The following is a 16,264-nucleotide window of genomic DNA, read 5'->3' as shown; positions in this document are numbered from 1 at the left end:
AAAAGATTTCTCTGAGCAATTGTATTAGTATAACATAGTATAATTGTCCCATTTTTATGAGCGTACAATACAGCTCAGTATTTGTATTGTTTATTATAAAGTCTTTCTGCCTCATCTTTATCAAGGGTTCCAATCATTTTGGAGGTGACTGTGTCTATCCATCTGGGGTTCTCTTTCGTTTCAGGGGAACATGTATTTCTACCTGTTCTGTCTTTACAAAATGGCACTGGGTTAGTCACAACGTAAGCGAGGCGTTGTGAGACAAAGCACTGACAGTGAAGAACAAAAACCCACCCTCACTCTGACGTGTGTGTGTGTGTGTGGAACGTATGGGTCAGTGAACTGAGCACAGTGAACACACACTGCTCCTCAGCCCGTGTACAACCCGTGTATCTGAAAAGCATTGGGCTTCACAACTGCCATAACATATAAATGTGCACTGTCACACAGAAAAAGTGGGAAGGATGAAGACTGCTGATCCTTTCACGTGTCTAACACGCTGCACCGTGGAGGAAGCCTTTTCCTATTTAAATGCATTGTGCAGCTTGATAGTCTATTGATATTTGTTGTAGTATTAACTAAATGCATTGTGCAGCTTGATAGTCTATTGATATTTGTTGTAGTATTAACTAAATCTATTGTGTAACTTTACTTCAACAGATGTTCTATAGCTATTCACAGTTGGACAATTTACCATAGACTATTTTTTGAAAAGTTCCCTGCAAGCCAAAATGTTGAATAAAATTCCATTTCAATATCCTCAGCCGGTTGTCTGTGTGGTTAGTCCGTCTGCAGCTGGTAACAAAACATCCACAGGAAAGTATTATTAAACAGACTTTCCAAACAGGAATCTGCTTTTGGTAACCTTCCTTACAGGTGACAGGTCACTTCTCTGCTCACCACAAAATAAAAGTCCTGCATGTGCACCATATGTGGGCATCAATCAATGCGCACGAGTCTTTTAGGGGACTTTTATTTGACATGAGGTGTAGAGAGGAAGTGTAGCTACACTTCCTAGGAAAATAAATGAATATATATATATATATATAAAAAGAATGGACTTGGATTAATATATGGATTAATTATTGCTAGCTTTTCATTTGAAAAACCCCAAAGGAAAATAACAAAACCACACATCTCAGGGTTGTGTTACATTTTATTTGGTCTCGTTTTCTTTTTGAGTTTCCTTTGTTTTTCCACAGGTTAAACCCCATTAAAATAGTCAAGAACAAAAAAACAAGTACACACATTTTCACATATACACAAACACGCCTCTGATGCACAAAAATAAAATAGTTTTTGATTAGGCCCAGCCCAGTGCGGATTTCACAAACAACTCAACAAATGACGACATCCTCTCAAAGCCCAATGACAAACTCATAAGAGCAGAAAGTAAGGGCTCTATTCAATTCCTATTGCCAAACTGAAATTTAAAAGGCAATGTTCCCACGTTGGCGGAGACAGCATTCTAGGTAAATGCTGCGTATGTCGGCTCACTCAGAAATTACCTTTACATTTCTATCCGCGAAATCTGTAACGCTTCAGCGATACAGACTGAATAGAGCCCCAAATCTGGGAAATTGTACTGCTTTGAGGAAATGCAACATAATACTCATCACATAGCCTATGTTTTTGAAGAAAATTAAAAAGGATTCAGAAAGGAATGTTTAACAAACACAAAGCAAATATATATTCTACAAAGACAGGGAGGAGGTCACAAAATGTCCACTGTTGTCAAGACATATTTCAGTCAAACTGAAGACCTCATCTCTACTAGGTAGATAGCAGTCGATCAGTATGGGTGCCTCGAATGGATCTCCGGTTGGGATCTTGTTCAATGTACAAGTCAGAAGGATATCTCTCGAAAAATATTTATGCCTAGAGAGATTTTACAAAACCATTTTGGTTTAACTTGGAAGCAGGAACGTAAGAGTTTTCCCCAGTGAAGCACCCATCCTGTTTCTTAAATACTCCAGTGAAAACCTAATGTGAAATACAATAAAAAACGATGTCGTCCAAAAATATGAAACAATCAAGCATCCTAATGTAGACTGTCTCTGGCCCTCTTCAAAATGTTTTCAGTCCAGTGTAAAAAAAAAAAAAAAAAAGGGCCATTATAAATATAATATCCTTTCACTTGTCACCCTATATAAAACTCCATAGCAAGCTGATGGGAGCCGGTCACAGTAAGGAGTACTACAGTGCATTTGGAAAGTATTCAGACCCCTTCCCTATTTTCAAATTTTGTTACGTTACAGCCTTATTCTAAAATGGATTAAATACATGTTTTCCCCTCAATCTACACACAATACCCCATAATGACAGAGCGAAAACACATTTTCCAAATTGTTGAAAAAGTATATAAAAACTATTTACATAACTATTCAGACCCTTTGCTGTGAGACTCGATATTCTCAGATGCATCCTGTTTCCAATGATCATCCTTTAGATGTTCCTACAACTTGATTGGAGTCCACGTGTAGTAAATTCAATTGATTGGACATGATTTGGAAAGGCACACGCCTGTCTATATAAGGTCCCACAGTTGACAGTGCATGTCAGAGCAAAAACCAAGCCATGAGGTGAAAGGAATTGTCTGTAGAGCTCAGAGACAGGATTGTGTCGAGGCACAGATTTGGGGAAGGGTACCAAAACATTCCTGCAGCATTGAAGATCCCGAAAAGAACACAGTGGCCTCCATCATTCTTAAATGGAAGAAGTTTGGAACCACCAAGACTCTTCCTAGAGCTGGGTGCCCGGCCAAACTGAGCAATCGGGGGAGAAGGGCCTTGGTCAGGGAGGTGACCAAGAACCCGATGGTCACTCTGACAGAGCTCCAGAGTTCCTCTGTGGAGAATCTTCCAGAAGGACAATCATCTCTGCAGCACTCCACCAAATCAAGCCTTTATGGTAGAGTGGCCAGACGGAAGCCACTCCTTAGTAAAAGGCACATGATTGCCCGCTTAGAATTTGCCAAAAGGCACCTAAAGGACTCTTCAAATCATGTCCAATTGAATTTAACACAGGTGGACTCCAATCAAGTTGTAGAAACATCAAGAATGATCAATGGAAACAGGATGCACCTGAGCTCAATTTCGAGTCTCATAGCGAAGGGTCTGAATACTTATGTAAATAAGGTATTCCTGTTTTTTATTTGTAATAAATGAGCAAACATTTCTAAATAACTGTTTTTGCTTTGTCATTATGAGGTATTGTGTGTAGATTGCGAGGGACAATTTAATCCATTTTAGAATAAGGTTGTAACGTAACAAATTGACTGAATAATTTCCATATGCACTGTGTACACTACTGTGATTATCTGAGTGTGAGTCTGAACATATCCCAGGGAATTGCACCATCCAAAACATCTTTTATAGGTTACTTATTGTTTGACGATTTTGATTAAATTAGTACATTTAAGCAGGACTTTAGTGAGATGACCTATACCAACAAATACCCCCCACATATCTTGCATATGAACTGTTTACTCAAATAAACCAAAAGGACAAGGAAGAGAGAGAAATCAGATAATTTATCAGATTCAGTCTAATTCAGGTTGACAGGGTAACCCTCTCCGTCAACATCTTAAAATGTTGACAGCTCCATCAGAGATATTCTAATTTGATTTATTCAATTTATGTGTTACATTTGCTTTTGTGTAAGGACTTGCCTAGTTAAATAAAAAAAATAAAGCGGATACCCAGAATTCAGTTCAGTTCATAAAGTGTGGGAAAACGACGCACGGACCAATCTGTGGTTATTTAGTTCCAAGGTCTAGATGCGTCTCCTCCGTAGCCAAACTGCTCTTATTATTGTTCTGTTTGACTATTGACTGAGTGGAAGAAAGAAAGCCGTTACCTGTATGAGCAATTAACAAAGATGTGTCAAAAGCACATGCGCGTGTAATTGTTACGTCTACAGCCAATCGCTCCCTCTAAAGTGTACTATATTTTTAATCATCCCTGTGTGTATATATATATATATATAAATAAAATAAAAAATTCTCAACCTTTATTTAACTAGGCAAGCCAGTTAAGAACAAATTCTTATTTACAATGACAGCCTACCCTGGCCACACCCGGACGACGCTGGGCCAATTTGTTCCCTGCCTTATGGGCCGGATGTGATGCAGCCTGGATTCAATCCAGGGACTGTAGTGATGCCTCTTGCACTGAGATGCAGTGCCTTAGACCGCTGAGCCACTCTGGAGCCCAAGTGTGGTTGTCTAGCGTGGTTGTCTTGGAAACAAATCTGCCTCATTTATTTGATTTAGGCCTCTTAACTGTTATCATTTGAACGAGAGGACAACAGATTGTGACCTTGACGAGCATTCAGACTAAAACTGATGAAAAATACGCTTAAGAGCTAGCTTCAGAACTAGACTACACCTGGCATTGGCTTAGCCTCACACAGAGACATTGTTGGCTCCCTAGAGACTATTTTCCCCCACGGTTGGTAAAGGTCATCTTTAATAATTTTGTTTGACAACATCATGCAGAACAAAAGTACATGGCAGGTGTTCACAAAGAGACATAATCCCCCTCTGGTAATAATAGCTGGGTACGAGAGGGTGGAAATAGAGTCCATAAATCGGGTTTATTTGAATGAACGTCTAATTCATTCAGTCCAGGTAAGTAGCGAGGATGCTGGGTAAATGAGCCGCGTCCGGCCCTAAATCTCCACTAACGATGAAGGAGAGGGAGAGCATGCCTTGGCTGAGGCAGGAAGCAATTACCGTAATAGACCTGTTGCGATTTGTTAAGTGAAAATAAAAGAGCTTCAATAATTTGGTTATGTTACTAACTGATACACCTCAAAGCTTGACACAAATGGACAAAGTATGCATGAATGAAGCCAGTATTTGTCCTAGAGACCTAACATGGTCTATTGGCATACTTTCCTCTCCTCCTCTGCAAAGTTCTGTTTCATTCAGGCCTGTCAGCACGGATGGGGGGGGGGCGCCGATTCGCGATGACGGATGAGGCAATGCCTGAAAGGGCGGCGCGTCACAAACAACTCGTCAGGAGTTTCTTATTGGAGCGCCGCCTGTCATCCGCATCAATCAAGGGACCAGCGGCGCGACCCGACAGCGGTCTAGGAGCGTTCAAGGAATCTAGTTTCCTGTCCAAAAACCTGTCATCACCATGACCAGGTTAGAAGACCATGGATATAATCAGAGAGAGAAACAAGGGCGGAGAGTTTTTTCTTTCAATTGGGTTAAGGCCAGAGAGATAAGGTAGACTTTTGATTCTATCCAGACATCATGAGTGAATTTTGAATTGTGTACAACCGAAAGGTCATCCCAAAGGTTATCGTCTAATGACCTTTGCACCGTATGGAACAACGGGGACTGTGAAGAGACACAAACACAGGCACACACACACACGATAACATATGCACTATGCACACACACGTACACATGGATTTTGTATTGTAGATAAGTGGCAGTGGAGAACGGGCCTGAGGGCACACACTTAATGTGTTGTGAAATCTGTTGTGAATGTATTGTATTGTTTAAAAAAATGGGACAACTGCCTTAATTTGGCTGGACCCCAGAAAGAGTCCAGCTAAGGCAGCAGCTAATGGGGATACAAATGAATACATAATGAATACAAATACAGCTAGTTACTTGAAGAAAATTGTAAATGTTCAATCTCACTACCAGTGTAGTATGACACCCAACATGAAGGGGAGATTCCACTGTATCTGTTTGTCTGATGGCTTGCCAAGATCAAAACACACTGATCACTGACTCTTGACCTAAAACATAGTCAAACTGATCATCTACACAAGATCATCACATAGGTGGATAGTGACTGTGCCCTTACTAAAGCAAACATACAACTTCACAAAAATGAGGAGAGGCATAAGTTGAATAAACTCTCTTTGCGGTTATCTGTGCACTACACTATAGCTTTTAAAGGGTTGGACGCATCCGACTGACAGCGTGTGGTCTAAAGGAAATCACAGATAAGACCTTGAAGAACTGAGACGGACATGAGGGCTTGGACCTAGACAAACTGACTGACACATGACGAGAGAGACGGACAGGCAGCAATACCGATGATCTTGCAACAATTTCGACCATCAGTCTCAGTTTCATCCCTATGGGAATTACAGGGGTTGTCTGTTGACTTGTATGTTGAGGCTAAAGTGCAGGGGTCTTGTATGGACTAGTATAGTAGGCAATAACACACCTGCCACAGCTTTAGATGACGCTGTGATGGGAGAGGGAAAAGCCAGGGGCCCAGAGCGGAGGAGCTGCTCTATATTCAATGGCACCCTATTCCATATATGAACACTAGTTCTTTGGCAGGCATTCACACACACACACCGTGGGGTGTTGGGTTGGAACTCAAGTCAGTACAATAAGGGTGTATTTAAGCATTCAGTGTCACAGGGCACTGCATGGCTGGTTTACAAATCTACAATCTAAACCTAGAGAGGACCCTTTTGAAATACCAATATGTAACACTATGATTGGGAATAAAATAACTTTTTGCAGATGACTTTTATAATCCTAAACATCCTTGGCCATTTCCTTGTCCTTTGGTGATGACTAGACCAGTCCTACTCAGTTGCACTGGACTGCCCTTATCGACTCAGACATTGACGCCGCTAGCTGTTTATTTCCACTGAACCACAATTTAAATTCCATAGTACATGTATCTTCGACTGGAGTGAAAGCTCACTTTCTGTTCTTTATCGGATAATGATGACAGACCGATTTGGGGTTGACATATACTGTAGTCTCAGGCCACACCTGCCTCTCAAACAAATCTCAATAAGAACGATGACAAAGATCAAAGATGATATGTCTCTAAGTAGTTATGTCCACATCACATAGGGGGAGAGGTAGAGAGGGGAGGCACCTTATAGGTTGATATGCAGTCCAGTCAGTAGTCAATGGCGTGAAGCGAAAACAGACCCAATCTCTTTGGATCAAGAGAGGAGCAGTTTGCCTGACCTGAGAAGAAGTGGGATATAAGTGGTGGGTAAGGCTAGGAGTCTCTGCTGACCATCTGACCTGACCAGGAAGGAAGAACTCTGATCCCCTGGTCACGCGACCTGACCAGGAAGGAAGAACTCTGGGCCCCTGGTCACGCGACCTGACCAGGAAGGAAGAACTCTGATCCCCTGGTCACGCGACCTGACCAGGGGATCTGGTCATGTGCATTGGTCAGGAAATTGCTCTGAAGGGGGCAGGCTTCTGTATCATCTGGAATCGCATTAAAGGGGCCTCCTGTTGTGGATGCGATAAAACGAACAGCACTGCTTAAATCCCCTTTAAAGATCCTGACTCATTTAGTCTAAACTTTATGTTGGGGGAAATGCATCAATTAGGCAAATATCTCCATGTTAATAAATTAACCCTGTCCTTATCACAATCCTAATTAATATTACCACTCAGTTCGTCAGCACAGTCATTAAGACTAATTACAAAGCTTGCCACTTGGGTAAACTCGCTTCCCCTATAACGAAACAGCCATTGGATTCTAACGGCACGTATTTTTTGTGAGAGGATATCTTAACCAAATTTCTTTGCAGGCTATTATACTGTAGCTTCCCTTCTAACATGCCAATTAGTCACTAAGAAATGAGTGTAATAGTCAGTGATCCTCTTTAAGTTGCTACTTCCAGGATTTCATCCAATCAAGATTTAACAGTATTCCCATGTTGGACTGGACAGAACCAATTCTGGTAGATAATACTGGACAAATGGGGGGAGGAGCTATAGTTATGCGCCCTACCACTCTGCCATACTGTAGGGGCAAACGTGTATAACGCTGTGGGCTGAAGCAGTCACATTCTTTGCCACATGAACGGAATGTGCTGTGAGGCGCCTCTAGTCTCCCCCAGGCTTTGTCGCCTGCTGACCTGCCAAATAAATCAGTCGCATTTTGGGAATGTGGTCAGAATGTTATTGGAATGTTATCTTTTTCCTAGTGGAATGCCTGGGTCCTGGGTTTGTTTGGCTTTAATATGCAGAGAATTTCTAAGGAATTTCAATTGGATGATATGGCACCTCTGTAGCCATAATTGGAGTACTCTCTCACATTGACCCATCACATGTTGTTTATTGCAAAGAGAGAGACAAACACGCTTGAGACTTTTTGTTTGTTTGTCGAGGGTAAGACAAGAATCATCGTCATATCTTGCACCTAGCTTCACTTAGCTCCTAGTCCTTTGCACATTTCAGCCTAATCATAGAAAATAGATTCTGAAGTAGGTTCACCACTCAAGACCAGAAACCTTTTAAAATGCTTCATAAAGCAAATTGCACTCTAAATGTCCAAGGCCCTGAATGCTTTCAGAGCTACAGATAAAGCAAGCTGCTGTTTTCAGCTTCGTATTGTCCACACACTTCAAAAAGTAGTAAGAGAGACGAGTGGAAGTGATAGAGGGACGTCTGATTGAGTCTGGAGAAGCCCACCAATCGGACTCTCCAAAATATATGTGAGAGAAATCCTCTGGAATAAAATGGGCATCAGACATTGGTTTGTTGTGCACAGAAATCCACTCCCACAATCCAGTGTCACTGAGCTAGATGGCAGGCAGGCTTAGCTTCCTTGTTGGTTTCTAAGGCAACACGAAACCACTCCACTGTTTGGGCACCCCATTTCAGCTTCGTATTGTCCACACATGTGCATTTTTTGTTTTGAATAGGACTCCAAATCCTCCTCATTCCTAAGACAGGATATACACAACCTGTACCTGTCCATTTAGGGGGCTGGGGCCGCATTCCTTAAAAGAACACGTGTATAAACTCTGTGTTATGAGAAAGGCAAGGTCGGAGGTTTAGTTTAGAAGCGATCGTCTCTGGGTTGCGTGGGGGACTTGAAGGGCTTGAGTCCCAGAGTCCTCCTGGGTCGTGTCTTCTCTTTGGTGACCTCCAGGGGCTTGACCCTGCACACCGCCGCCCAGCCCAGGTCGATAAGCGGCGAGTCGGCCGGGTTCAGAGGCGCCACCCGGAACGTGGGCAGGGTTGGGGACCCGTTGGTGGAGCAGGGCGCCGAGCGGGAGGTGGGGAACGGTGGCGAGAAGGGGTCAAAGGGCGAGGGCGTGTCGGGCGTAATGCCTGACAATGGGTCGGCTCTCAGGGAGAATGGGTCGCAGTCTGGGGAGGGGAAGGGGTCACAGTTCGTGAAGGGGTTGGTGGGTGAGGGCTGGTACCCCAATGGGTGGCTATCTGACCGTCGAGGGCTGCGGGCACCACCGAACGCTCCGCCACCACCCCCAGCAGAGATGAAGCTCCAGGGGTCGATGCGGGGTCGGATGGGGGAGGGGCGCGGGCGGGGGATAACGTTGACCTCCAGGCGACGTGTTTTGGGGCTCCAGAGGCGAGGGTCAGGGAAAAGAGAGAAGGGGACCGCCAAGGGATTGTCTTCTGACTCCAGACTGTCCTGGCACATGGGGAGGTCCAGGCCTGAGAGAGAGAGAGAGAGAGAGAGAGAGCAGATTAGATGAGTGGAACACAGAGATGATAATAAATATGTTACGTAATAATGAATTAAAACAGGTGTCGGAAGACTGAAGCATCAAAATCTACCACAATCCAAAACAGGTTTCTAAGATACAGGAAGGTAAATAATAACCATTTCACTGACAGCTTAGCTAATATAAACCACATATCACATAAATCACATAAATGGCAATTGACTAAGTGTGCAGACATTTTCTTCTTAGTCTAGTATTACAGACTGACAAAAGCCTCACTTTCAGTGATGGAAATTAAACCCTACTGGGGCATTGAATAAGCACTGAAGCGAGATCAGCTTCCATGTAGACGATAGGGTTGAAAAGGTGTGTGTCAGATGACCTGAGACAGCTCTCTGGAGGCAGTAATAATAGTAATAACTGCAATCTTTATTGTGCTGTTAAGCTCAACCATTGTGGTTAGGCCTATTTTATGGGCATTTTGGGAAAACCCCTTTCAGTCTGTTGGGACACAAACAATTCCTGTAGGTGTGGTATAGGACATTATCTACGGGGAGAATTCTCCCACTAAGGGGAAACAGTCACTATAATGGAATTAGTCTTTAGCTCTGAACTCCAGAACAGTGCTGTTAATCAAATGCACCTCCACGACGCTTTCGACACCTTATAGTGTCCATCCATGCCCCAACAAACTGAGGCTGTTCTGGGGGGGGGGGGGGGGGGGGGGGTAATACTCAGTAAATATAGGAACTAGGGTGCCATTTGGGACGCATCATAGAAAAACATAGAAATACAATTACACAGACAGACATTGAGAGTGTACCCATGAAAGTACAGTCAAATTGCTGAGCAGTGTTCTGAGATTTTTTCATTTTCTTCCTTCTAGTAATTCCATTTCTGTCCAAACAAGTTGCTGGCAAAAACGTTATAACAACTTGTTATTTTCATGTCATTACAGCTAATAAAACGTACCATATTACGGTGTACGGTAATTGCCTTATTTTGTTTTATGTAGCTTTTGACTCTAAGTGCTCCTTGTGATGAGTTGCTTGATTAGAAGATGCTAGTTATTAGCAGCATTACAAGCAGAGACAGGCTTGATGAAGGGCTCGAGGCTGTTCTACGATGGCATCCTTAGAGAGAACACTGTTTTCTGACAGACTAGATATGAAGTTAACATATGAAATGGTACCGGAGGGCAACTCTGTAAAACAGCCTTTAACTGACTGTGAGAATCTATTACCTTTACCCTTTACCTCCTGCTCCACCATCATTATAACTGTCAGAGCTGCTATTAAGTTAGCCACATGCAACGCATATGGGGGAGATGTGTGTTCTTGCTTCGTAATGATGAAATAATAAAAATCCCCTGTCTGGAGTCTGAAGGGGGAAGTGGGGTGTGTGTGTGTGTTGCATGCATGTGTCTGTATTTGTGCATATACACTCACCTAGTTGAGAGGCAGAGAGAAGGCCTTGGCTGGACCTCCTCCTCCTGTCTGACCCCTGGCCCCAGGCGTCACAGCCTGCCTCCCCGTTGGTGTGGTGGTGGGACGGCGCCCACTCTGCTGGGCTAGCCTGCCTCTGGACCTGGTAATGGGGGCTCCGGGGGCTCTGAGGGGTCTGGGCGTGCCTGTGGCAGGCCCTCTCCCGGGGGTGAGGCGGAGGTGGCGTGAGTGGCAGAGGCTTCACCCCGGGGGCGTGAAGGGCGCAGGGGAAGTCAAAGAGGGGCCGGGGGAGGTGCTCCAAGTTGGAGAAGGTTACAAGGTCATCCACCACCGGGGGGTCCGAGGAGGGGATTTTGAGGGCCGTGATTGGGACCTCCTGCAGAAGGTGGTGGTGGTCCAGGGGCGGGGGATTAGTCCGGGGGGGAACCMTGGGGGGGATGTGAGGCACGTCCAGGTGTCGTCCCAGGGCCACAGAGGCTAGGAGGGAGCCGCCACCCAGTAGGGCCCGGTGGGTGCTCCTCAGCAAGCCTCCCAGGGAGCGGTGCTCAGGCCTGGGGGAGCCGGCCGGGGAGCCCCCCTCCAGCCCCTCCTCGATACCCGAGTCCCCCTGAGGGAGAGTAGACCTTGGGGGCTCCTTCACCGAGGAGCCTGGGGAGGGAGAGAGAGGGGTAGGTTGGTTGGTCAGCTCATGCATACAGAATACTAATTTAGCACAATTTACAAATCAGCTATGACCCAATTAGTTAGGATAGAGGTGGTTTTTGTGTGAATATGGTAAAGTAACTCTGGTAGTGGTGAAGAGCATACCGTTTTGGACAGGCGTGGAGGGTCTGTACTCCTCAAAGTCATCCTTGGATTCTCCGTTCTCATTGCTGTCCATGTCCAGAAGCTTGGCTCTCATTGAAAGACTGGAACATACATAACTGCTTTAAAACACAATATTTCTGCTTCAGCCAATACAGTGCCACACAATGTTCCACATCGGATTCATATCTGGCCCTGTGTGTATGGAGGGGTGGATTTGATTTGATTTATTTAACTAGGCAAGTCACTTAAGTACAAATTCTTATTTACAATGACGGCCTACCAAAAGGCTGTCTCTTATACACATCTAGATGTGTATAAGAGACAGATATAGGACAAAACACACATCACGACAACACATGAGAGACCTAAAACAAGAACATAGCAAGGCAGCAACACATAACACATCATGGTATCAACACAACATGACAACAAGATGGTAGCAACACAACATGGTAGCAGCACAACATGGTAGCAGCACAAAACATGGTACAAACATTATTGGGCACAGACAACAGCACAAAGAGCAAGAAGATCGAGACAGCCATAAATCACGCAAAGCAGCCATAACTGTCAGTAAGAGTTTCCTTGATTGAGTCTTTGAATGAAGAGATTGAGATAAAACTGCCCAATTTGAGTGTTTGTTGCCGCTCGTTCCAGTTGCTAGCTGCAGCGAACTGAAAAGAGGAGCAACCCAGGGATGTGTGTGCTTTGGGAACCTTTAACAGAATGTGACTGGCAGAACGTGTGTTGTATGTGGAGGATGAGGGCTGCAGTAGATATCTCAGATGGGGGGAGTGAGGTCTAAGAGTTTTATAAATAAGCATCAACCAGTGGGTCTTGCGACGGGTATACAGAGATGATCAGTTTACAGAGGAGTATAGAGTGCAGTGATGTGATGTGTCCTATAAGGAGCATTAGTGGCAAATCTGATGGCCGAATGGTAAAGACAATCTAGCCGCTCGAGAGCACCCTTACCTGCCGATCTATAAATTATGTCTCCGTAATCTAGCATGGGTAGGATGGTCATCTGAATCAGGGTTAGTTTGGCAGCTGGGGTGAAAGAGGAGCGATTACGATAGAGAAACCAAGTCTAGATTCAACTTTAGCCTGCAGCCTTGATATGTGCTGAGAGAAGGACAGTGTACCATCTAGCCATACTCCCAAGTACTTGTATGAGATGACTACTTCAAGCTCCAAACCCTCRGAGGTAGTAATAACACCTGTGGGGAGAGGGGCATTCTTCTTACCAAACCACATGACCTTTGTTTTGGAGGTGTTCAGAACAAGGTTATGTGCAGAGAAAGCTTGTTGGACACTAGGAAAGCTTGTTGTAGAGCGTTTAATAATCCGGGGAGGGGCCAGCTGAGTATAAGACTATCATCTGCATATAARWGGATGAGAGTTTCCTACTGCCTGAGCTATGTTGATGTAAATTGAGAAGAGAGTGGGGCCTAGGATTGAGCTTTGTGGTATTTCATTGGTGAAAGTCAGTGGCTGAAACAGCAGRTTTTCTGACTTTATACACTGCACTCTTTGAGGTAGTTAGCAAACCAGGCCAAAGACCCCAGAGACACCAATACTCCTTAGCCGGCCAACAAGAATAGAATGTCTACCGTATAAAAAGCTTTGGCCAAGTCAATAAAAATAGCAGCACAACATTGCTTAGTCACAGGCAATGGTGACATCATTGAGGACCTTTTTATGGTTGAGTTGACACAACCATAACCTGAGTGGAAACCAGATTGCATACCAGAGAGAATACTATAGACGTCAAGAATGCAAGTCAGTTGATTATTAACAAGCTTTTCCAACATTTTTGATAAACAGTACAAAATAGAAATAGGCCTATAACAGTTAGGATCCGCTTGATCTCCCCCTTTACATAAAGTACGAACCGTGGCTGCCTTCCAAGCAATGGAAACCTCCCCAAAAAGGAGAGACAGGTTAAAAAGATTGGAGATAGGCTTGGTGATGATAGGGGCAGCAACCTTAAAGAAGAAAGGGTCTAAACCATCTGACCCAGAAGGTTTTTTGGGGTCAAGTTTCAGGAGCTCCTTTAGCACCTTGGACTCAGTGACTGCCTGCAGGAACAAACGTTATTGCGGGGCAGGGAAAAAGAAGGAGTAGCATCAGGGATAGTTGCATTAGAAGGGGTGGGAGATGAGGAAATGTTGGACGGGCAAGGAGGCATGGCTCAGTCAAATAGGAATCCTGACTTAATGAAGTGGTGATTACAGAGCTCAGCCATGTGCTTGTTGTCAGTGTAAGGGAGAGGGTTACTACCTGCTCTCCTGTGGGCTGAGGCGGAGGACTTTGGGGCTCTTAGGGCTCTGGGGCCTCCAGTGGGGCCCCAGCCGGTCCCCGTTGGCCTGCTTGTTGTGTGGAGGGACCTCTAGGGGCCACATGGAGCTCAGACCAAACGCCCTGCTGTTCTCACTAGGGCTGACTGGAAAGAGAGAGAAAGAGAGAGAGAGAGAGAGAGAGAGAGAGAAGTTTGGGAATAGTTGGGAGAGGCAGGGAGCGACAGAGAATGGGGGAATCAAAGTGGGCAATAATAGAAGTGAGATTCCACCTGGTGCTGTACACTTAGCATCGCTAGCCCTGAGGGGATGAGAAAGTCTAAGTCAGCTACGCTAATGTTAAACAAACACTGACTGCATGACTCAGCAGCTCTCGCAGCGCCGTCACACAACAGGCTTCCCGTCCTAAAGGGGGTTCTGACTCCAAGATGCAAACTGCTGTCACGTTAGTCATTCACGACGTCGCTGCAATCTCTATGGGCTGATACAGTGCAAAGATGCTAAGACGCTAAAGCGCTAACATAATGCTAACATAATTCTAACCATATGGCCCCTGGGTTCAGTAAGTCATTGTCTGCCGTGACATAGCTAGCACAGATGTTTGCTAAATAAGGAAATACATTTTAATGACAACCGCACACTGAGCCCTAAAAAGTACCATTAAGCCTACAAATGATTACAGACGCATGAATCCCACATTTTAAACGCATAAATGAATCAAACAGATGTTTAAAAACCACTAATCCAATAAAATATTTAATATACATTAAATTGCAATCTTTATTGTGCTGTTAAGCTCAACCATTGTGGTTAGACCTATTTTATGGGCATTTTAGGAAAACCCCTTTCTGTCTGTTGGGACACAGAAAATTCCTGTAGGTGTGGTATAGGACATTATCTATGGGGAGAATTCTCCCACTAAGGGGAAACTATAATGGAATTAGTCTTTAGCGCTGAACTCCAAAACAGTGCTGTTAATCAAATGCCCCTCTACTCCTACTTAGCACTGTAACACACAGACCAATGGATTTAGCTGGTTTCTTATTCAGTAAAGAGACATTGCGTAACAGCACACGCATGTAAAAATACAGAGATGATTTATGTCATTGTAGCACATGGAGCAAAGACTCCCCTAGCTGGTAGAAAGAGGACATTGCAGATATAGAGAACTAAAGGCTAAAGAAAATAGACTGTTGATCCATTGTTAAAAGGAAGGAAGAGAGGATATTTGGACTGGAACAGCTATTGTTGTGAAAGGATGTGTAAGAGGGAGAGAGGAAGTCTGTAGGGAAAGAGGCAGAGAATGTAAGGGCAGAGTGAGGTGAGCGTGTAGAGGTGAAAAAAAGGATGATGTGTGTTTGGTGGAGGGGTGTGTGTCTGTGTGAACTGAGAGTGTGTGGTGGATGAAGACCACACTCACGTTGGATTGCTCGGAAGCGTGGGCCGAATGAGGGAGAGGTGCCGGTGCCCAGATCGGGAGAGTTGCGTCTCTTCTCCAGCCCCGGAGACGCCTGGACAGTGATCTTATGGATAAAGTCTGGAAGAGACATTCACCAGATGTGAGACCAGACTACACAGACAGAAAATACATCATAAAATGAAGATGGTGGGTCCTGTTCAGTAGGGAGGAAACGTTTTGAAACAGAGTAAAACGGGGAGGTACTACCTTAGCTTCATCCAATAAGAACACATTGATTTTACAGGTAAACAGTGTTTTGCTACAGTGTGGCCCACTGAATTCGACCCAGGTTCAAACAAAGACAAAGAAACTAATGTGCTTGTCGTCAACAATTTGTTTACCTTAAAAATAAATGTATATTTTATGTGGTGGCATGGGTGTCAATTTCCTTTTCGTGCTACGAGAATATGGTCATTTGTGAGAGAATATGGTCATTTGTGAGAGAATATGGTCATTTTTGAGGCCAAAGTAAACGAAAACATGAGGCCTGAAGGATGTCTCTGTTCTCGGCGTAGTAAGATACATTGGTTGTGGAAGTACTGGGAGAGAAGAAGAGAGGCAAGAAGGGAGAGCTGGGAGAAAAATGAAGAAACAGCTGGGAGAGAGAGACAGGGAGTGAGAGAAAGCTGGGAACGAGATATAGCTGGAAGGGAGAAAGAAGTTAGAGTTGGAGGAGAGAGATAGAGAGAGAGGAAGCGAGAGAGCAAGCGAGCGAGCGAGCGAAGGGCCAGCCAGGAGTGACAGGAAGCCCAGAGGCGTGGTTGGGTTAGCTCCATGTCCCTTTCATCAACCCACCAGCAAATCACTACCCTGCT

The 16,264-nt window shown here is 44.4% G+C and overlaps 1 protein-coding gene across 2 annotated transcripts in view; it reads right to left on the bottom strand.

Moving 5' to 3' along the window:
* Window positions 1–1,138: 1,138 nt before the first annotated feature.
* Window positions 1,139–16,264, bottom strand: part of LOC111955112 (mitogen-activated protein kinase kinase kinase 11) — a 46,578-nt gene continuing 31,452 nt past the window's right edge. The window contains exons 6-10 of one of the 2 annotated variants that reach the window (XM_023975202.2): window positions 15,411–15,527; window positions 13,974–14,136; window positions 11,691–11,809; window positions 10,887–11,531; window positions 1,139–9,427 (exon numbers count right to left, since the gene is read on the bottom strand). In XM_023975202.2, the coding sequence (XP_023830970.1) occupies window positions 8,805–9,427; window positions 10,887–11,531; window positions 11,691–11,809; window positions 13,974–14,136; window positions 15,411–15,527 (1,667 nt within the window). In that variant the 3' untranslated portion in view covers window positions 1,139–8,804. The remainder of the gene's footprint in view (window positions 9,428–10,886; window positions 11,532–11,690; window positions 11,810–13,973; window positions 14,137–15,410; window positions 15,528–16,264) is intronic. The other variant, XM_023975211.2, reaches the window with a different exon arrangement.

This window comes from Salvelinus sp. IW2-2015, linkage group LG3, assembly GCF_002910315.2.
Source record: "Salvelinus sp. IW2-2015 linkage group LG3, ASM291031v2, whole genome shotgun sequence".
Lineage (NCBI taxonomy): Eukaryota > Metazoa > Chordata > Actinopteri > Salmoniformes > Salmonidae > Salvelinus > Salvelinus sp. IW2-2015.
This window is presented reverse-complemented; position numbering and strand designations above follow the sequence as displayed.